Consider the following 21,418-nt stretch of genomic DNA (forward strand, 5'->3'; position numbering starts at 1 on the left):
TGCCCGGGGGGGAGATGGTAACAGGTAGAATTGAACCACGCATTAGACTGTCAGCTCGCTGGAGCTCAGGAAGCTGATCTAAAAATATCATGCTATGGTTAGAAATTTTTAATTTTTTTTAACTGGTTACCCTAGCAAGAGGCTAAGGTTAAAGATACAGCCTGGTTTTACAAGCAAAATTTAATTTTACAGGTATGCCAGTTGCCCTATCACTCTGCCTCGGGTCAACCAAACCGTACCGCACCCGAAGCGGGCGAAAGCACGGGAAAATTGAAATCAAAATGGCGGACAAGAAATAAATCATGATAAATAAAAGCCGGTTGTTGTAGACCGTCCACCAGAAACATTTTCGGTTTCTGAAAGTGAAGGAAGGTGTAAATGAAGGTATTGAAAGCCGGGTCATACTCATTTCGCCACTTTGAGGGTCTGGAACGGCACGTAAAAAGTTGTCCCGGGTAGGCGAGTTATCCCTAGGGTTACCGTGGACCTAGGGTAACCCTAGCGCTTAGCTACGGTTACCCTGGCGCTAGAGTAGCCTTGTTTTTGTCTTGTAAACACGTCCTCCTCCTTGTAGTTTCACAGGTGTTATTCCTGACATGCTATCGACATCCTGAATGTGTTTCTCTGTCCTTGTTTGTAACTAATAGCTCTGGTGACTTCAAAACATGCAGTCCATAATTTCTGCCCGATCCGTAGAGACCTCTTTCGCCTTCGAGCAGAGACAAAGAAGGGACTGGAGAGAGTGAAACTGAACGAGGAGCGCGGAGGAGCGTCGGGAAAGCTTTCTCGCTCTTCCCGGCATATCCCGCGCCACTTTTTTATTTCCATTTTGCTTCTCATTATTGACCTTTCGCTCCTTTTTTTAAAGTAAGTCGACCCTGTGAGGAGGAGAGAGATTCTGGTATCTGTTTTCTTCTTGTTAAGTCTTAAATGATTTTAATTTTAGAAATAGAAACATGTAGGTGTTGTTTGTTTGTTTTTACTTTTGCAGAGGTTGCATGGCAACAAGCGCGAGGGTCAAAATTTGTCATAATGGACAATTGGAAATTCACCGTAGTAACCATCAGTTGCAAACGTATACAGATTTCCCGGAAATCAGGCTGTGCTGTGCAAAGTGGAAAATTTTTGAAATGTATTTTTTTCGAAATTCATTCGATGAATCAACAATGTCAGATGAATACAAACAGAATTTGAATGGAATGCGCCAAGCGTCCAGTAGAAACGAGAACAGATGTTTGCGTTCAGCGCAAGAAAAAGTCAACTTGAAGGAGAACAAAGATGGAACGGTAAGTTGCTAACAATGATCTCTTTTCTCACCTTATATGGTTGCCTGGTTATAGCAACTTAGCACATTATATTGCGGATTGAACAAGAAACATTCCGGAAAAGTTACTAAAAACCAATTACGATTCTGAAACGGCAATTCTACCGTTACATTGAAGTCTAGCTTGAAGAAGTTATTTCCTATTTGGCGGAGCTGCAAAGCTGGCGACCTACGGTGGACTCCAGTGCGGAATACGTATTTTTTTTCTTCCAAAACCGTTAGTGTGATAAAGTATGGCCGCCTCAGAATCGCCATTATTTGTATCGCGATTTCATCGTTTTTTCGGGCGAAACGATTGACGATGTTATAACGTGTGGCGCACTGTCCCCGGGTACTGTTGCACACGAATTTTGCACGCGAGATTTGTTTTGCAGGAAAGTTATCAAAATACGAACTTTTCCCATAAGGGAAGGTTTTATAAAGTTCTAGACGTCGAGAAAATCATTAGGGAAATAACGCCGGCAACGTTGGCGAAATCATCTAAAAACGACTTTTTTTTAATGTGATTGTGTTATTAGCGTGCGTACAAGCGAAAGGTTTTAAAATTTACTGTGCATAACTTCTTGCGTCATTGTTGCAAACCTGGAGCGCGTGCGCGTTGGAAACGGTTGGCAGTGACCTATCTTTTTTATCCGGTTACTGCTTTACTAGGCTATTATCCTCTTTATGAAGAAATTTTTTGAGAAAAAATTTACAGCGGGAGAAATGAGTTTATATCGCTAGAAACACGAGCTTAACCCATAAAATAGTGCGGAAAACTTAAACAATTTAATCAACTTGTCGTAGACAGTGATACCGAGAATGCACGCGCAAAAAATATTTTGGATCAATACTGCTTCATATTTTGCTTCCATTGCTGCTCACGCCTCATTAATTCTATGTAGACGGTTGCGAAGATCTGTTTTATCTATACAGTGTTCCTGTTTCCACCAGACAAAGCAATATTTAACTGATCAAATCGCTCATTGAAAGTATATAACTAAGTTATTATGAGGTAACTTGAATGAGCGCAGCTCTTTAATGGGTAGGGTGACCTATTCTCTTTATTGCATTTCTAATTATAATTCATACTAGGGAAATCAATGAAAATTTGAGAAAGTTTCGAGGGAATCACCTTAACCTAAGGCGTTCGGTGAAATTGCTTTTTAAGCTTTTAGTTGCTAGTAAGGTCAACTTGACGTTCAAATAATCAAACAATCAACATTTTTTACCACTCTGAAGAGAAATTTTGTATTTGTATGAAAAAAAAATCTGCGTGAAGTTTTCAAGCAATCGCAACCTTGTTTTTCGAAAAGGCTATGTGAGGTCGATCTCAAAAGAAAGAAGAATCTGGGAATCGTGATATAACAAAGTCAATTTGTTATTCGGCAGAAGATTTTGTAAGACGTTCGGTCAATAAACTTGCAATAACAACTAAAACAGAATTCTACCAGTATTATATGAATGCGAACCTCGTTTTAGTTTTACCAATGGCATCTTTGGTTTCAATAATGGTTTATGACATTAAAAATTTTAATTCTTTTCCTTCAGGTTTTGAGCAGGTTTGATAAAAGCAAGAAGGAACAAGTCAGCCATTTTGTCACTCCGAGTGGCTCTGAGGGACAAGAAGTTGATCGTCCAGAATTTATCAAACAACTTAGTCTGGACGGTAATAAGTAGTCTCTTTTTGTTATATCAGAGACAAATACATCGGCCTTGTTCCATTAACGAGGGTACATTGTTCAAAGTCAAGGAACCCTGGACAGACTATGTAGTAGTTTGCATCATGAAATGGTTCACTGCGACGGACTTTATCAGTATAAACTTAACCTCCAAGCACAGCGTAGGTCCTTTTCCCTTTTATGGCAGTGAACTAGAGAGGACTATGGCACTGAATGAACGGAGTAATATCTTACGAATTTAAAATGATATGTTGACAGCCGGAGCTTGATAAAGAATCCCTTGTACCGGAAAATAATCGAAAACTGTTTGTTTCCAGTCTGCAATGTTCCTAGGGGAGCCACCTACACAAAACTGCCTCGTTCCCAAGGGTCTTTCTTTCTTTCTTTCTTTCTTTTTTTTTTTTTCCTAACAATGTTGGTGACAAAGTCGTAAAATGTGTTCTTCCTTCTGTGGTCTGTAGATAATCTGACCGGCTACCATCTGGGACACGTGATCGGTAGTGGAGGATTTGGAGACGTATAAATTTCTGCCAGGCGAAAGTCAGACAATTTGCCGGTAAGATACTGGGAATAGGACAGTTACGGGGGAAGGAGACACGAGTCCATCACTTGGCTGGACTGCTTATGTTAACAAAACTTGACTTGATCTAAAACTTGAGTATAAGCGAAACACCGAGAACAGGGAAAAGTGTACACTAGCAAAATACTATAAACAGAAAGAAAAGCTTTCAGATTTTCCAAATATTTTCGTTAAACAAGCCTTTCATTTCTAACTTACACGCAATATTCATTTCCTCTTTTCCGTGAAAGCTTATGAGAGACGATGTATTTTGTTGGGATAGCTTGAAGAATTTTGGCAGAAAAAGTTAAAGAAGAAACCTCTACTTTACGAGTTAACTGCAGTGGTCTGATTTGCTATTTCTTTCCTTCACTTCAAAGTGGCAATCAAATTTGTGCAAAAATGGTCTGTAAAAGAATTTAAGCAGGTACGGTCGTAAACTTCATGGACACAACTGCGGCAGAATAAGTGCTGCCAAATCCAGTGGGATATGAGTTGCTTTGAAGTTGTTCGTTATGGCCAAAGAGTTGAATATTGGTAACATTTACATGATTACGAACCTAGATGTCTGCAAGTATTCGTGTACGGTCAATTGTTTTTGAATTGTGAAGTCCCAAATATCGCCGAAAAAATAAGAATTAAATGCAATTTGCCTTTAATTTTCGCATGGATCAGAACATACGAAAATAGTGAGTGCAAACTTGGCGAGTTAAATTTGTGTGTCAGTAACCCATATATCGTGAGAAAAATCTTGGTTTGAGTACGCGGAGGGTACATGGTCGTATACATTGCCGGCCATCGTTACAGTTTCTTCTCTGGTTTAATTTCAGCTGGTATAACATTTTCGATCTCAGGTTAAGAACGCACAGAATAACGGAGTAAAACACCAGGCAGAAACTGGAAAGGCATTAGGATTATGTTATACGGTCTCCAACATAAGCAGTATACTTAAAAAATGTAATGTATTAAGAGAAAATGTATGCTTCGTGTCTGAGTTTTTCTCTGTCAGTCCCCGAAACGCACACGTACGTTATAATATCATTCAAGGTTGACAACGAGGCCTCTAACTTCTACCTCCGGCTTTTTTCCTCGTAACAGTTGAATGGCCAACGAATTCCATCCGAGGCTTATTTTTTGTACAAGGCGTAACACCGCCACGTGATAAAGATCTACGAATGTTTTACATCCGGTGATTTTCACGTCTTCGTTAAGGAAAGGCCAACAATGTGCGAGGATTTGCGTGAGCTTCTCTCAATGACCATTTTAAGAGAGAACCAAGCCCGATGGTATTTCAAACAAATCCTAGAAGCTAGTGTCTGCTGCGACTTGCAGGTTGACCTGGAAACCAACGAGATCAAAATCATTGATTTTGGTCTCGCTTCTGAGGTTCAATACGATCCTTACAATATGTTCAGAGGTGAGAAATATAAAAAATGTTGTTGGTGGTCGAACAGGAGTTTATGAATTCACGTCGTTGCAAAGGTTTGGCGGAGGAGTGGGAGAGATCAGTAAAACAGCGAGGAGAAGACATGGATTGGTTTTTTTAGTTAAGGCTTGGGTTGCCTGTGGGCTGGATTGAGGGTACAGCCGCAGATGTTAGCATCTTTCCGCAAGAAAAGCTGAAAAACAATACGTTGGATAATCTCTCCAAGAAAGAAAATAAGAACAAAACAATTACATCAGCCTTGAAGGTTAAGTCCTGTACCAGAATTGCCTGAGAGAGAATCCCGCCGAGACTCTATGCCAGGGCAGAGTAAGAGGCCCCATTCCCTTGATCCGCCATTGCACCACTTTGTAAAGCCGTGGAGGACGAATGTGAATCACCGTCGAGGTTTGTCTCCTCTGATTGAGGGGAAGGGGAGGGTGGGGATGTGGAGTGATTCTTATTATGACTCCCTTAGTCTTCCTTTTGACACTCATAATTCCGCTGATTAAAATACTTTTATTTCTCAGGCACAAGAGCGTATATGCCACCTGAGTTTCTCAGGTCTGGATGGTATGACGGCTGTCAAAGCACTGTCTGGGCACTAGGAATGATGTCGGAAATGGTGTCTCCATATAGGGCCTTTCAAAGACCTGAGCTGGCTCTTTCAAGAGAGCCTAGGATTCCTGAGTATCTTTCAGAAGGTATTAGCACTAAACCAAAATGACAGGTATTGAAAGACAAGTGGGGAGAGGGAAGGAAGGGTTAAGCTTCACGGGGATTACACGGACTGTTGAACTTGTAACAGCCTACGATAATAATGAAAATGATAAAAATGGAGAAAGGATATTAAAAGGTCCACGAATCTAGTTACGAAATTTCACATGAAGTTCTCGACTCTCAGTTAATTTGGGAATCTAGCTCTCGTAACTGAAATGGAGCCCAAAGCTTTTAGTGAAACAACGTCGTTCATTCATGTCGATATTAGTGAAATTATCCCTAATTGTCCTAAAGAACAATTAGATCAGACATAATTTAGCCATCTTTTGTCATTTCTTCTAACAGAGGCAAAGGACTTGATACGTTCAATGTTGAACACTGTGCCAATAAACCGCCCAACATTGAAGGAGACCCTCAAGCATCCTTGGTTTGCTGTGCAAGGTACTTACAACATCAGATAGTCTTAGGTCATTCCCTGTTTTTCTACTTCTTCAGTTTCAGTGTTCAATGTTATGTCCTGTTTTGTCTTCCGACTACTGGGGTATTAAATATGTACTGTACACCTTGAAGCATAGTTTTTAGACCCTCATGATTTTTGCTCGGGCTGATCAGTGTCCAGTATAAAGGAATAATCTCCGAGATCTTTATGCTTTGTTCGATCTTTCTGCTAACTGCGTGTTTAAATGTTTTGTTTTGTTTTTGTTTTTTTGTTTTTTTAAAAGATGTACTATTTAATCTTTTCTTTTTTCCTTTTTTCCAGTATCAGGTCCATTTGAAGATAGTTGGCCATCTGCCAGCTCGACTCAATCCTATACGTAAGTATTTATCAGATATAATAACGTTTGCAACAAATCATGCGAGCTTCTACACAATTTTTCTGAAAAGAAAAAAAACAACAACAACAACAAACAAAACCACTCCTACATTCCAATTTATTTTGAAGTCCACATAAGCTACTCTTGTTCTAACCCTGCAAATTTCAATTAGAACATTTCTCTTTTCAGGGTTCATGTTGCTGTTTGAAGAAGACTTTAGTTCAAATATGTATTTTCTTGATTTTCAGAAAAGACGCAAATTCTGAAGAAGAATCATTTAGTCTTCCCCTCACATCTTCCTAGGCTGAAATTATTCACAAGGAATGCTGTCCGTCTGTCCTTCAAGCGGAGCAATCGTGGAATCTACCGTGTTGTGAGGCAGAGGATTCTGGGAATGGATCATCGTTTGCGTGTGAAACCAGTCCAAAGGAGGATTGTATGCACTCTTTGAAAGCGAGAGACTGGCCTGGACATTTACCCAAGCAAAGACACATTAAAAAAGCTGATAATCTGCTAGATGATAGACATTTCAAACGACGTGGTTTAAAAATTAAAGGACCTCACGACAGGAAATTTCCATGGTGGTAACTACACAAGATATTACAGTTGTCGTACGCCTGCCTGCAGTGGATCTGAAATGCGAATCATATTCGTGATTAAGCCAGCTTTTACTCGTGGCCATTCAACTGCAAATGAGAGAGTGCTGGCCACAGAAATGGTCAATTGGAGAAAAAGACCGCCAGGCTGCGAAGAAAGCTCAAGTGATAGAATAAGCAGACTCAACCCTGAGTCCTTGTTCTGTCACTGAGTTTTCATTGCAGCTAGTGGTCTTTTTCTCCAATGAGGTATTTCTGTGGATGGCGCTTTCTTCGGGAACTTCAAGGTTTTGCTTCATTTAGATGAATGGCCATTTAACAGAAAGAAAGCTAAGCCACAGAATTGTCTCATTGGGGAGAAAGACCATGCAACAACCTGCGATGAACATCTAATATTTGTTTTAGCAATAGAACGTTTATCGTCTCTTGAAAAAGCGACCCACCTCACGGTAATGACAAACTCTAGCTACCAAAAAAAAAATCACCAAACTGCAATCAAAACTGTATTCTTCAAACAAGCGGACTTTTTAGTTTGGCCCATAGTGTCCCCTGTTGTGAGAAAACCTCGGAGGGAGAAATCAGCGACTCAGATCAAGACTGAATACATAACCGGCGAAATCAGGGACAGATCACATTCAATAGTCGGTCTAATGAACACTAAAGAGTAACTGCAATCATTTGAAGATATAAGAAGGAAAAAGAAAATGACAGAAAAGAAACAGGTTTTCACAATCCCGTATAATTTTTACATGTTCTTATTCCTATATATTCTTCCGTTAAAACGTAACAGTCTCTTTGGCCATTTGGATATTTTTCGTTACCGGGCAACAGATACAACGTAGACTCCTTTTTTTCAGAATACGCAAAAAGTGCCCTTCTACTTAGTCCTCAGTTATGCTGAGAATTACTTTCAAACATTGTTTTTTAAAAAGGTTTAAAAAGTAATGTATAAAATATCGATTCTCATCGGGTGGAATGGTCAGACATGCACAATAAGGCCATACGCATCAGTAAATGTTTCGTTCCCATCGCCCAATTTTTTTCAAAACAAAATAAATAAATGAATAGAAGCCCGATCTCCGTTGGCTATTTAATTTTCTTGTGTTTCCAAGTGCAGAATGCTTTGAATACACCTTTAAATGACTCAAGACATCTAAATCAGCCCTTATAACGCCGTCTTTGGACCCATTTTCTGAGGTTAGAGTGATAGTAGTTCGTTAGATAATGGCAATCAAGGGAAATATACAATCAAAGCGCGCTTAAATTTGTCAATCTTCCCTTTTCAACCGACCAATCCACTGTCACAACAGAGAGGGCGATAGGAAACGAAACATGTTATAGTGAGCCATAAAGGCGGCTGTTCAAAGCCTGGTTCTCTTGTTAGACCGTTTGGCTGCTAACCCATACGACAAATAACCAAAAAAGTATTTCCAAACGAAGTCGAAAGTAACCGAAAGTTTGAAACTTCGGTGACAGAAGGATATCTGTTGCAATGTGCGACCTTTAAAGCCCGATCGCGTATAAACAGTTTCTTCACCTCTTTCTTGACTTAACAAAACAAATGAATGATTTTACAAAACTTTATTTAGCAACAATTCTTATAAAATCCTCTACAGTACAAAATGGTGGCAGCATAAAAATGACCCAAACAACTCACTTTGCACTCACTTAAGTTTACTCTTTTATATATCAAAACTTTTGTAAAACAATAAATAATGGGGTCTTCTTATAAATAACGCGACAACGGTCTTATTAAGATTAAGGCAAGCACATAAGCACGCCATCACAAAACCAAGCTACCAGGTCTCTCCTCTGCCACAACATGCAGTGAAGAGAAGAGGAAGGCCTGGTACCTAGTGCTGTCAACATCGGCTAAATACCAACAGCGATCCCTATGGGGATTAAAGAAGCCTATCCAAGCTGACTATGAGGTTGACGAGAGAGTTTCGAAAGGTGTAATTGCCTAATTTCTTGAGGCCTTATTATATACCAACAATATGCTTTTGCATCCTTTTGCAAGCCAGCGTTTTACAAGCTAACACAATCAAGTTAAGGCTTGTTCAAGCCCAGAACTTCAGGGACTACCAACGGCTCTTTACCGATGCCAACTTCGCTTTGAAACAGGAGACCCAGCTGTCACTCCAAAATCACCACAATGCCGCATTCTAGAATAAACCCAGCGTGTAACATCCAAAAAACATTCCAGCAGACCAACAACATTCTCAATCACCCACCATATTTAGAGACGGCGTAATCAGAACCAAACAAGCCAACAAATATATACATCAAATGATCATCTTCGCGTCGATCCGCCCAATTCTTGACATTGTGATACCCACCCTCCAGAAGTTAGAAACGTTACTTCCAAGGCCGATCCCGACACTCACTGCGATTAAATGCTCTTGCTCGTTAGTAATAAGACACTTGCTTTCGTCCAAACTTGAGGCGAGAGGGGAGCACATAATGAAATTCTGAAATGTCATACAAAAAAGGGTAGTATACTGCAGAACAAACAAAAACAGAGCGACGAAACTACATTGTGTTATCAGATGTTTTAGGCAACATTAACGAGGAAAATAAACAAGGCCAATAAAAAGCAGTGAGTATGGCGGGACCGGCACCTGAAAGTACACGTTGAAGACTCTCTCAAAAGAAAAAGTCACCAACAACAAAGATTACTAAACAAGAGAAAAGTGTCAAATCACAAAGCCGAGCAGTTTGTAAGTGCTTATTCCGAGGTGGGAGACCAGGTGGATGAAACACCGGATGGATTCCAAATGCTGCTCCTTAAGGAACCCAGAGGCTCAAAGGTGGGTTGGACTGGAGAATCCTGGTTCTGCTGTGGCTGTACTGGGTAGGACACAAATGAAGCCGCAGATGAGGTGGGCTGGGGCTCTGCTGTGGAACCTGGGACCAGGTATCCGCCGCCCCAGATGGAGGACACATCAGGCGGGGGTGTCCAGCTAACCTCCTGGGTGCTGAATGAGGACTCTGGTGCGGTGCTTGGACCAGACCAGGTAGAAGGCATCTGACTGAACAAAGCATCAACAGCATTAGCCTCAGAGCTCAAGGGCTGCGCTGGAGCACCAGCAGAAGGAGGAAACACAGCCCATCCATCACTGTCAAGTGGGGCCTTGCCTGCATCCCAGATCTCAGCCATAGTTTTGTTGCTGGTAACTGCACCACCATTCATGTTGCTTGCATCCAAGAAGTTCACCCAGTTGTTGGAAGGCCAAGTGCTCTTTCCATGGAATTGCTCATCTGCAGACCGACCTGGGGAGCTGAACAGGCTGTCAGGGTTCTTATAGCACTTGTCAGTGCTGTTCCACAAGTTGGGATTTCCATTTGGAAAACCCCTTTTGCGCGCTGCAGCACTGTCTGACAAGCCCAAATCACTCAGGTCAAACGGACGCACCTTCTCCTCCAACGAAGCCGACTGTTTCTTCAGACTGTTGCGGTGGAAGGGCTGACCCTCCATCATCGCCGGGCGGGAGGTAGCCAGATAGTGTGATGGTACCACCCTCTCAGGCCGCTCCCCCACAGGGCTGCGGGGAGACATAGGGGAGCCTTGGTGCAGGGCCCATGGGCTTCGTCTCAGGCTTGAAAGACCGAGATCGTCACCTGGTTTACCAGATTTTCTGACACCTAAAAGAAAGCAAAAGAATAAAAAGACAACGGTCAATTATCGGCAAAGTTTAATAGTTTTTGAATGAAGATCAAGCCATTTTACTGATGAAAACAGCCAGCAAAAGCTTTAGAAATGGCCGGTTTGGTACAAGGTTTGCCCTGTTTTTCGGGTTTGGTAACACGCGAGAAAACGTTTTTCAAAAAAGCCAGTGTAGGTCCTCGCTAAGATCTCGTTCGTAATTCGTAACAGATATAAATTAAAAAAAAAAAAAAAACTGAGATCCGCCGAACAAACGTTCAAACTTTTGTTTGCCTTCTGTCATGTAATGCGCATGATTGTTTTTCGCAAGATTTACATAAACCCCACAAAAACCAATACTCCCAATTCGACCCACCCTTATTAACCTCGAGTTCGCTTGGTGCTTCCTTCCCTAAACATTGTCATTTAAACTCGCTTTAGATCAAGAACTGTAAATTTTTCTTGCTTTGAAACCACAAACAACAGCCGGCAAACGTGGGTAAGGGCGGAAAAAATCATAACGTGGTTACCCCCACCGCTTCGCTTGCTGTAAAAGTGATCTTTAATCTCTTAAAATCTTTAGGCATGGCCCGTTCACGAACACGATTCGTTCCTTGCGTAAACGCCTAGCGAGGTATGTAGAAATAGCCAATTCAACAACATAAGCGAAGCATGTCTTTAATGGTTCTAATTTTGATAAACGGACCGTTCCCTTATGTTTGCTCTTTAATACCGGGGTTCTTGATGCATGGGAGGTGACAATGTCCAGTTAGTGTCTATATAAATTCGCTAAAAATATTGGCTTCCTTCACAAAGTTTGTTCGTTATGGTGCACTAAAAAATATGTCAGTGCTCAATGCTTTTTTTGCAGATATGTGATTAACAGCCTGTTGTAAAAGTTTGGTTAGAGTAGTTGGGGTTCACTGTACACGATCGATTCTGCAATCATTACCTGCACCAGACCAAGATGACACACCTCCGCCATCGACAGATGCCGACTTGGCGCCCTTAAGACGTGACTTGTTGGCTTTCGTCCCCGATGGCTTGGTCTGCTCCACACCATTTGAACTATCGCTGCTGACAATGCTGCTGTAACTGCTACTGCGACTGCTACCACTCAACAGAGTAGGAGAGGTGGGAGGTGGCGAATCGGACAGCGTGTTAGACAGGGCAGGTGATTTGGTGTACGCCTTTCCTTTGCTTAGTTCTTGTTCGTCAAAGTTGTTCTCTTTGGATGAAGCCTGCATGTTCTTCCCTAACGCCAGTGACATAACTGCAGCAGCAATGGCATGGGGTGATGTTGGTCCTGGGTGGCGCACTTCACTTGTCTTTCCGCCGCCGCCAGGGCTATTGACGTTGCTTTGATTCTTGCCGTTATTATTCTGATTCTTCTGTGGGACATCCAAGGTCTTGGGTCTTCCAGCACTGCTTGCCACCTGAGCTTCGCCTTTCTTGCACTTGGCGCCATTTTCCGCGGCATTTTTACGGCTCTTTCCTCTGTCCCTTCCAGTATCAACTGAATCAGCAGCAGCAGTTGAATGACTCGTCGGCTTGATACTGCTCTGCTGCTCTCTGAAGCTTAGTAGTTGCACGTCAGTAGGCAAACTTCCTTGACGTGTTCTGTTTACTTCCCTTGGAGGCTGCTGTATTCTAACTTCCGGTACAGATTTGTCTGACGAGCCATCGCTACAGCTATCATCTGATGCTGCACCTTCATCGTCCTTGCTCTTCACTACGGTGCTTTCTTTCGTTTTCAATTTCTTGTCTTTCTCGTCTTTCTTGTTGATTGCTTTTGACTTTCGCTTCTGTTTTCCTTTCGGCTCCTTAGAATCTTTGCAATCTCTTTTAGGCGCTGACTCGTACTTATTGGGAATAACTACACTAATGATTTCATCGTTAAAAATTTCAGGGCAGGATCTGTTCTTTTCCTCCACTCTTCTACTTTCTTCCAGTACTCTCTGGTCGGTTTTCTTTGTTTCAGCGACTCTTCGATTTGTGCTCCCTGTCACATCTGTAACATTCCTTCCAGTTGTTGTGTTCTTCAATTTGCTGTCTTTTACGCCAGCAAACGTTTTATTCTCCAGGGGAAGGCTGGTTGACCTGGCGCCTCTTGAATCTGTGTTTTCAACCGTGCTCAACTGAGTTTTTAAAGGCATTTCAGTTCTTGCATTCCGATTTCGAGTTCCGTTGGTTTCTTGTCGTGCCGCGCTAGTTGCTGTAGTTTTGATATTGTTATTTGTCGGTAGATTATTTGCCAAGCCTGTAGTTGTGCCGTCATTGCCTGATGGTCTGTCTGATGTTACTGGTGTTGTCTCTCTGCTGTCCCGTGCTTCTCTCTTTGATCTCTTCTGTCCAACTGTTGGCTCTTCTCTCACAGGTACTCTGAGAGACACAAGATAAACAAGGGGTTAAAAATCAAGTTCATTAAAGCTTGTCATAGGAGAACCCGCCTGATGATGTCCTCATTATTGGGGCCGTTTTGGATTACAGTGAAAAGGGAGCTTTAGCAACGACGACGGCGACGGCAGCGAAAACGTCATAATTAAAATGAATTCGCGTTTTTTCAAACCTCGGCGCGATCATTCCAACTCGCTTTAAATGTCAAATGAAGCCGATGAAATTTCCTGGAGTTGAATTCCTGGAGACCACAACCAAATGTTTAGAAAGAGAAAGAGAATTCGTCCTCGTGTGTTTACGTCCTCCACAAAACGTCCCATCAGGAAATTTTACGTCCTAGTCGTGCAGTGACGGCAAAGAAATGTACGAAAAAAAGTGTAATGCACGTGCAGAGTTGTTGTTTTGGTTATTAAGCCTATTGTTTGTTTGTTTGTTTTTTTTACGTTCTCGTTGCCGTCGCCGTCGTCGTTGCTTAAGCTCTCTATACTGCATCACGCGTGACTAGGATTTTTGAAATTTACATGCCAGTTTTGAACACCGCCAGCGAAATATTAGAGTTCCCGTAGAAATTTCCCTAGTTTATCAACCGTATAATTCTGAGAATTTTTCTTTTAAATTACAGCATCAAGCATTTCAAAAACAATTCTTTTTTTTTTTTTTTTTTTTCAGTTAATGCGTGTTTGTCGCAAAGATTTCCAGAGAAATGTTCAAGATCCCATTGAAATGCCGGACATTACCAAGAGGAATTCGAATGTTCATTTGCTTCTCGGAAATGCTGGTCATGCGTGACGTGGTCTGACTGTGATGCAATCAAAAATTTAGGGTGTGATGATGGTCATACTAACAGGGTTCTACCACACAGTGCATTGGATACCTTTTCATTTGCCTACTGTTAAGGCAAATTAAATGTATTCGCAAAAATGATCTGCGCTAAAACTTGCACTAAACTAAACAAATGAGAAAAACGGTTTGAGGCAAAAGAAATGAAGCTTTAGCTAACAATCAGCTTAGAATAACTGGGAAATTCAGTCGACAAGATGATGAAAGATCAGTGCTGAAATTATCCTCTCGATTTCAAAACGAAGTAGAGTATCCAGCTTACGAGAAAGAAGAAATCACGTTTAAACATTACTTAGATGCAGTCAAGAGTTCAAAAATTGTAAATTCTGTTGAAGCGTTTGTCAGTAACCCTTGAAGACGCTCCAGATAGTACTAAAGCCTCGTCCAGTTATAAAACGTTGAAGGTTTTAAAACGGCATTGAAATGAGTCAATTCAAACATGTTTACTGACTTGATCATAAACTGCCTAAACAGTTGTCTCCAAGAAGCAACATACAAAATGTAATAGTCTACAAAGAAACCGTAGAATCTTAATCCCTGTTTAGTGACTTTAAAAAGAGGACAAGGCAGAGTACAATACACTTTCAAATACGAGTGGTTTCGTCTTTTCTCTGGGATAGTAAGGCGGGGGAAACACGCGACCACGCGCGAAAATTGCCTTCCGTGTGTAGACGAGATGTACGGGGGAAGAAAACAAAGCACTCATAATTTTCTTCTTTCTCGCGCGTCGCGTTTCCTAAGGAAAGGCGATGTTCGCGCGTGCTCGTGGCTTCCCCTTGCTCTACTATCCCTGGGAAAAAATAAGAGGCTATACTGATTCGTGGTAAACTTACTTGTGTTTCTTGACCCCAGCGATCGCACTTAGGTCAAATATTGGTCCCCGTTCCTCCTCTTTCATCTGTAACAGTTGCACTTCTGGGTGCGAGAGAAACACGAGCCTGCGTGCCTCGGCGTAAGCGGCAACTACAATAGCTAAGAAGACCACGCCCATAAATACCGCAGCAACAACTTGTAAGACTGGTTCCCAGGAATTGCGGCCCAAAGCAGAGGAACACAGGGGGAGGAGGTGAGTAGGAATTGTCGCCACTAGCGTGAACTCCATTACACGACCAAGGGTGGTTTTAACTTCTAATTTGCGAGTAACTCTAGACATCGAAAAATCTGGTGTGAACCTGAAAGGAGGAATGACACGAAAAATTATTCCTGAAGTCAAAAGAATTGTTTAACGCTGAATATAGATTAGAGAAGAAAGGAATAGCTCGTACAACTTAAAACCCTTTTATTCTTTTGACCACTATCGGGAAAAACTTGCAAAGGACAACATGCATTAATTGAAATAAACTGGGCTTCTCCTTGAATTTATGTGATTGTCGTCGATAATTAACATTGAATGCACCAGTTAAAGAATTTTCCTGATGAAATAATAAGTGTACAATACGCACATCGTCAGAGATCAGATGGCTAAGTAGTAAGTACATGTGCTTTGTATTTTTTCAGTTCCTTACTCTCAGCTATCAATAACTGGCCTTCTAACAAATCAATCCAAACTTCTGCATATGGGGTTATAATAAACAAAGATGTGCCTAGTCACTTCTTTTACCCGGAAATTGTTTGTCAAAATAGATGAAAATGGCGGATCAAAAACTGGCCAGCCTCGACTAGCTTTGTGGCTATTTGCGGGACAACCAACTTAAATCTGAATTTGTAAAATAAATTGTTGTTGTTGTTGTTGTTGTTGAACTTACGTGATTTCTATTTTCCTGGATGTATTTGGTTTGAGGATAAAAGATTTGCAGTTCATTATTTTGAAGCCATATCCTTCACATTCGTAGCCATTGATACTAAGCGAGCTGATAAACATAGCAAGCTGCCCAGGATTGGTCGCTGTTACTGTCTTCATCACTGATAATGATGGCAGCGACCTGGAGCGAGGAGCTGCTTCTAATCAAAAAACAAAAGAAAAGAAAAGATTAACATCAACTTCCCGGCACTCTTGATTCTTTTCTTCCCACTTCCCAGTACCTTGCCAAGAAAACCCGCACTTTATGCTGGACTATCTGAAGAGTCGGAGGTTTGGCCACTTCTGAATCATTTCCTGGCCAATCAAGACACAAGGGTACTCGTCATGATTGTGATAAAGCCCCAAGGATGTGTGTAAGTCAGGGTCCGTACACATTTTGGAATGCAAACTGAAAATCAAGGCGTTTTCCAAACTTTTCCAAACCATTATTTTCTCTCCCAGACTCAAGGTGATGATTCAAATCACACACAAAATAGTAATGTCTGGGAGGTACAGTAGAGAGAGTCAGTTATCGTGATTCAGCGTTTAAGCACTAATTGAGGTTAAAAAAAAACTGCATACTTTATTTCCATTTTCTTTACAGGCTTTGTCTTTATTTTCCATACTTTTCCCAGGTCTGAAAAAACTGGGTTTTTTTTATTTCCATACGTTTTCAAGAATCAGTCCAGACCCTGCATGAACTGTGTTGGAGGCTTAACAGGTCAATATTCACCTCGGAGAAACAGTTTGTCAAAAATCTGGCAGTTTAGTTTACTTACTGTGGCAATCAGACAACTGGCTTGGCTTGATTTCAAACAGTAAGGTACTATGGGACCCAGGCCTCTTGCCATTAAGAGTAAACTCGCCCCGGGCTCCTTGCCCCTGGACTACTATTCCATCTAAAACTGTGAGGTTATTCCTGAAAACAAACATTTCAATCAACGAAAAAGGTTCTGTAAGGTTCAGAAAAGGTAAGTGATTGCCTAATCCTTAAAGCAATCATCCTTAAGTTCTTAATCAAACGTTGTATTAAGAATCTCTCTTCCACAAGGCCCAGCCTTTGGATCCCAATGGTTTGGTTATACACAGCAGATTGATTTTGCCCAGGAACCGAATTTGCCAAATCAGTTAAAATAATTTTAATTGAAAAGTCATCAACAACCAGTTGCGAACAACACTTGAAGCTTCAGAAGCTCAATAAGGCAGTCATCATCTGGAAAACTTGTGCCTAGGGCCTGGCTTTGCCAAATTTTAGGGGAATTTGAATTTGATACACTAAAATAGCTCTAACACTTTATAGCATCCCACTGTTATGACTTCTAGCACTCCTATTCTCTTTGTTTCATTTTTTATACTCAATGCAAGTTAAATAATACAGCACAATCTAGAGCCCTACCTAATAAGCACTACAGATGTTCTGAGCCGTTCATCTCTAGGTTGAAATTGCACAGGTATTCTGACAGTAGAGCGTGGCTTGAGAACAGTTACTAATGTACCAGGTGCAGGAGTTATTGCACTGTTTAATAAGGATGATGATGAACTAGAAAAGTCACCCTGAAAAACAAACAAGTACAAAGGTTTTAGAGATTTCTTTGCTTGTGGAGAGTTCCAGTGACTCTGGCGAGAGCCAGGAGTAGAAAAACCGGCTGTATCACCGACATTGCAAATCTGCATTGTTGCAAAATCCTACGACATAATCCTAATTTGCTGTGCTAGCTGGTGTACAATGCTATCACAGTACAAGGTGTTAAGTGTTTTCCCACTATGACTAGTATATATATCAAAGTAACTGAAACATTATAACCCCACCTTCTAATTGCAACAGAAACCTAGATACCCGATCCCAAAGTAGCATCTTGTTAAGCAAAAATAACATGGTGAAATTTCCTTTCGTTTTTCTAACACCAATTATTTGTTAGTCTAGGACTCTACCCTAATGATTAGTGTCCGTCTCTTTTTTTTTTTTTTTTTGCAAACTGTATCCTTTATCACCTGATCAGAACAATACTGAATAACAAACTGTACCTCTTCTGTTGGAATTGAGAAAGTGCTTTCATCTGGATCAAATCCATAAGCTTCTGTATCAAACCTGAAAATAAACAAGCATTGTAATCATTACTTATCTCCCTTTATCTAATTTTGGATAGAGATAGATCTTTTTGCCACTTTTCAAGACACATCTGCAAATCTGTGTCTTAGGGCGCATTCTTTTGGGACTATTCCGGAATAGGAATACTCGGAATAGACGGTATTTGTGTTCTTTTGGGAGCTATTCTGTTTTCAGAATGAACGGAATATCATTCCTTTCATTCTGCTCCCGATAGCAGAATGAACAGAATGAAAGGAATACAGTTTACTCGGAATAGTCAGAATACGCGTTATTTTAGGGAACTTTTGGCGGGCAATCCTACATGGCCGCTTGCGCACAGATTTAGTAGTTCTCAGGTCACCTCCGCCATGGGTATTCCGTTTCCAGATTTTAGGAGCGTTCTTTTCGAAATTGTAATTAGGTGTATTCTGTTAAACCTAAACTGGAATAAGAATAGCTAGAATAGTTCCAAAAGAATGCACCCTTAACATTTGTGTGAAACAAACAGTTAATTACTGGTTTTAAATAAACACCTACATGTACTGCTATGAGTTGGACCAATGTTGCTAATTCAACCAATAATAGCCTCAACTTAAAAGGTGTCATCCAATCAATTTATTATAACTACTCAATGTTCCAGATAAGAGAGGGACCTCAGGTCAAACACCTGACCCAGTAAATCTACTGGTTCCAGCTCTGTCTGCAAATGACTTTGCAAGCTAACCTTACCTATCAGCTAGTAGATCCCACACTGCCTGAGGGTACAATGAAAAAGGAACAATCTGAGCCACGACAGGGACATCTGCAGGGTTCTCCAGCATGAAGAACTTGATTGAGAAGTTACCAAGGTGAGTCAGAGGAAACTTGACAGGTTTGTCAGATGAAAATGATGGCCATGAAAGGCTAGCTTGAGCTGGGATTTGAAATCCTTTAACTACATCTGTGTCTATTATAAAAGATATATTTAATCTGAAAAATACAAAAAAGAACAAGAAAATTTGAAATAAATGTGATGGTATATTTCAAGCAATGAATGAGAATGAATGAGAATGATGTATTATTCCAGAAAGTTACTCCTGATAGGAGCACTCCGATTTCTTTTTTCCAAGTTTGCCTGTGGCACTTTCAAGAATAATACATCATTCGCAACAAGAAAATTGTTAAAACGTGAAAAGACTTCACAGATCAGGGCTGGGGGCTGGGATTTCTTCCAGTTATTATGAATCTGATCTGTAGCTACGTTGACGGAATGACGACAAAGCATAACCTGTGATCAAGCCAATTCAAGCAACACTATTCCAGATTAACCTGATATCAGCCTCAATTTTTGTTTTGCTTGGTAAACTATTCTCGCAGGAAACACGAAACGGAAAAGAGGAAATAAGCATGGCGCTAAAATAATTGTGTCCAATCATAGGTTAATACCAGATAGGCTTTGTGCCAAATCTGTAAAATACTTTGTACTGCATTTGTGATGCAGTTCCCTGTTTATACCATACTTGTAGCTTCATAAAAGCTATCTGGTATAAAGCAGTTAAAAAACAAACAAACAAACAAACAAACAAATCAAAAAGAAGCTTAATCCATAATCAGCATTAGATGTGCAAACAGCAGGCTTGTAAAGAATGGTATTAGTGCCAGCAAATAAACTATCTTTTATGATGTAAACACAGTTTCAACCTCTTATATCAAAGAACAAATTCTCCTGTTTTGTCCCAATACTTTTCTTATAAAAGGACTGAGAAGAAGTTTTTAAAACATCAAGAAAATTCATCTTGGGTGATCATATCCTTAATTCTCATGACCTCAGAGGTTGAATAAGCACAGATATTACAAGGAGAAATTTGATGTCGACCATTTTCAGGGATTGGTGGAGGAGCGGTGGTGAATACTTCTAGTTGCTTCATGCAACAGAAACCAGGCTAAGTTCCAGACGTGTGGGCCACTTAGGCTCTTGGGCAACTTTAACTTTTTTTATTTTAAGGGCTTAAAGGGTTAAAAACTATATCAGTGTATATTTTTCGCAACATTTTGTACTCACTTATTTTTTCCTGCTCGTTCTAAGGATGAGAACACTTTTTGATTCTTTTCCATGAACTGACCATCAATTTCGCCAATATTGGGAGGCAATGAGAAACTAGACAGCCACTTCTCACCTGTAAACAAAAATGTGCTTATGAAAATATTACCTAATTTAACACTCCCTCTTACATCTCAATTTCATGAGCAATCAATAGATGTTCTCACTGTTCAGAAACAAAAGCTTTTAAGGTGTACTTTTATAAGGTAACATGTGTTAACATACTACCATACAAGGTAGTTCTAACTTTTAAGGCTCTGTTTGAAATCCTTAAGTGTGACCATTCAAATGAAAGCTACTGAGCAGTACTTTCCTGTGGTGCTGTTTATTGTGCTGTACATGGTAAATCTCACTTTACAGTCTTAGGCTGACATCTTAAAGTGTAACCATTAACATGAAAGTAGCAGGGTCAAGCCAAGGAGTGTTTTGCCATTTTCCTCATATTAATTTTGACAGCTCTATGCTATAAGAGCAATATTCCAAAGGTGAAAATTCCCAGTTACTTTAAGTGGTTTACCTTCCTCTATCCCTGTATAGCAGTGGTTTTTACAGCCTTTCATTGGGTCATAATATAACTGTCCAACCTAACAATCAAAAATAAAATAAAATGAGCTCAGACTGACTGGGCTTCATGGCTTAATTAAACAAACAAATGTGGGAACCTTAACTTTAAGTCTTATAACTAGACAATACACAATAGTTATTGAGAAAAGAAGTGTGCAGGGTGAAGGTACACAAAAAGGTTTTTCCCACATAAATACAGTTTACTCAAGGCAAGCAACTTTGATTCACTTCTCATAATATTGAAGAGGTGCGTGGAAAAAAGCCCTAAATGATATCCGATAGACAACCTAATTCTCCAAGCAAATTGCCTTGTTCTTCCTTCTCTGAGCAAAGGAGAATTTGAAATGAGATCAGATATCACTTAAGGCTTTTTTCCATGCACCCCTTCAATATTATTCCTGATGAATAATAATCTTATGGTCTATCCTCCAACAGAATTTCATTGACTCAATTCTTGTACATGTACTTTAGTACAAATCAAGACAATGCAAGGGTAACCCTCTCAGAATATTTCTACTAATAGGTAGTATGACAGGTTGTCCAATCAAATTTAAGATTTGGAAGGATACATGTCCAGCTTAGCCAGAAATAGAGTGGCCAGGCAACAATAGAAAAAAATTAAACAAATAATTCGTGAACTCCTAAAAGTGAATCATCAAAAGCACAAAGGGGATACACTAACAAGCCAAGAATGTGGCAATGCAGGAAATATTTTTTTCTTGTTTAGCAGGGCATGTGTCCTTCCAAAATCTTTCTTTTGATACACCATATTGTAAAGTTGTTTGGACATCTGACATCTTGGACTTTAATTCAAGACACAGTCCATTGGCCTCCATAACACATTAAAAGGTTTTGCAATGCAGTATGGAACAATCTCAAAACGCATTGCCATTTTCAAAACTTAAGCTAAAGAAGTTGTGATAC

The 21,418-nt window shown here is 40.4% G+C and overlaps 3 protein-coding genes across 3 annotated transcripts in view; 2 read left to right on the forward strand and 1 right to left on the reverse strand.

Annotated features, from left to right (window-relative positions):
* The first annotated feature begins 1,026 nt into the window (after window positions 1-1,026).
* LOC146451739 (uncharacterized) lies at window positions 1,027-4,863 on the forward strand. Its single transcript, XM_085098747.1, has 5 exons — window positions 1,027-1,286; window positions 2,855-2,972; window positions 3,447-3,541; window positions 3,924-3,971; window positions 4,643-4,863. Exons 1-3 carry the CDS (start codon window positions 1,131-1,133, stop codon window positions 3,506-3,508), a joined length of 336 nt encoding a protein of 111 aa, XP_084954873.1. The 5' UTR covers window positions 1,027-1,130; the 3' UTR covers window positions 3,509-3,541; window positions 3,924-3,971; window positions 4,643-4,863.
* On the forward strand, window positions 4,769-9,124 carry LOC146451740 (serine/threonine-protein kinase pim-3-like). Its single transcript, XM_085098772.1, has 5 exons — window positions 4,769-4,961; window positions 5,498-5,671; window positions 6,033-6,128; window positions 6,448-6,502; window positions 6,751-9,124. Exons 1-5 carry the CDS (start codon window positions 4,769-4,771, stop codon window positions 6,803-6,805), a joined length of 573 nt encoding a protein of 190 aa, XP_084954898.1. The 3' UTR covers window positions 6,806-9,124.
* The window catches only part of LOC146451741 (transmembrane protein 131-like), a 29,177-nt gene continuing 16,423 nt past the window's right edge, over window positions 8,665-21,418 (reverse strand). The window contains exons 22-31 of the mRNA XM_085098718.1: window positions 20,448-20,514; window positions 19,892-20,006; window positions 18,580-18,819; window positions 17,787-17,850; window positions 17,158-17,315; window positions 16,541-16,680; window positions 15,727-15,922; window positions 14,815-15,153; window positions 11,697-13,126; window positions 8,665-10,743 (exon numbers count right to left, since the gene is read on the reverse strand). Coding sequence (XP_084954844.1) covers window positions 9,827-10,743; window positions 11,697-13,126; window positions 14,815-15,153; window positions 15,727-15,922; window positions 16,541-16,680; window positions 17,158-17,315; window positions 17,787-17,850; window positions 18,580-18,819; window positions 19,892-20,006; window positions 20,448-20,514 — 3,666 coding nt within the window. The 3' untranslated portion in view covers window positions 8,665-9,826. The remainder of the gene's footprint in view (window positions 10,744-11,696; window positions 13,127-14,814; window positions 15,154-15,726; window positions 15,923-16,540; window positions 16,681-17,157; window positions 17,316-17,786; window positions 17,851-18,579; window positions 18,820-19,891; window positions 20,007-20,447; window positions 20,515-21,418) is intronic.

The sequence above is a fragment of the Pavona decussata genome, unplaced genomic scaffold, assembly GCF_977016875.1.
Source record: "Pavona decussata unplaced genomic scaffold, jaPavDecu1.1 SCAFFOLD_386, whole genome shotgun sequence".
NCBI lineage: Eukaryota > Metazoa > Cnidaria > Anthozoa > Scleractinia > Agariciidae > Pavona > Pavona decussata.

What these genes read in the sequence shown, in the direction of transcription:
- LOC146451739 (XM_085098747.1), top strand. Translation starts at nt 1,131, where the DNA reads ATGTATTTTTTTCGAAATTCATTCGATGAATCAACAATGTCAGATGAA. An exon ending in AGGAGAACAAAGATGGAACG is followed by an intron (nt 1,287 to 2,854) that starts GTAAGTTGCTAA and finishes CTTTTCCTTCAG; the next exon opens with GTTTTGAGCAGGTTTGATAA. An exon ending in CAAACAACTTAGTCTGGACG is followed by an intron (nt 2,973 to 3,446) that starts GTAATAAGTAGT and finishes TGTGGTCTGTAG; the next exon opens with ATAATCTGACCGGCTACCAT.
- LOC146451740 (XM_085098772.1), top strand. Translation starts at nt 4,769, where the DNA reads ATGTGCGAGGATTTGCGTGAGCTTCTCTCAATGACCATTTTAAGAGAG. An exon ending in TCCTGAGTATCTTTCAGAAG is followed by an intron (nt 5,672 to 6,032) that starts GTATTAGCACTA and finishes TTCTTCTAACAG; the next exon opens with AGGCAAAGGACTTGATACGT. An exon ending in TCCTTGGTTTGCTGTGCAAG is followed by an intron (nt 6,129 to 6,447) that starts GTACTTACAACA and finishes CCTTTTTTCCAG; the next exon opens with TATCAGGTCCATTTGAAGAT.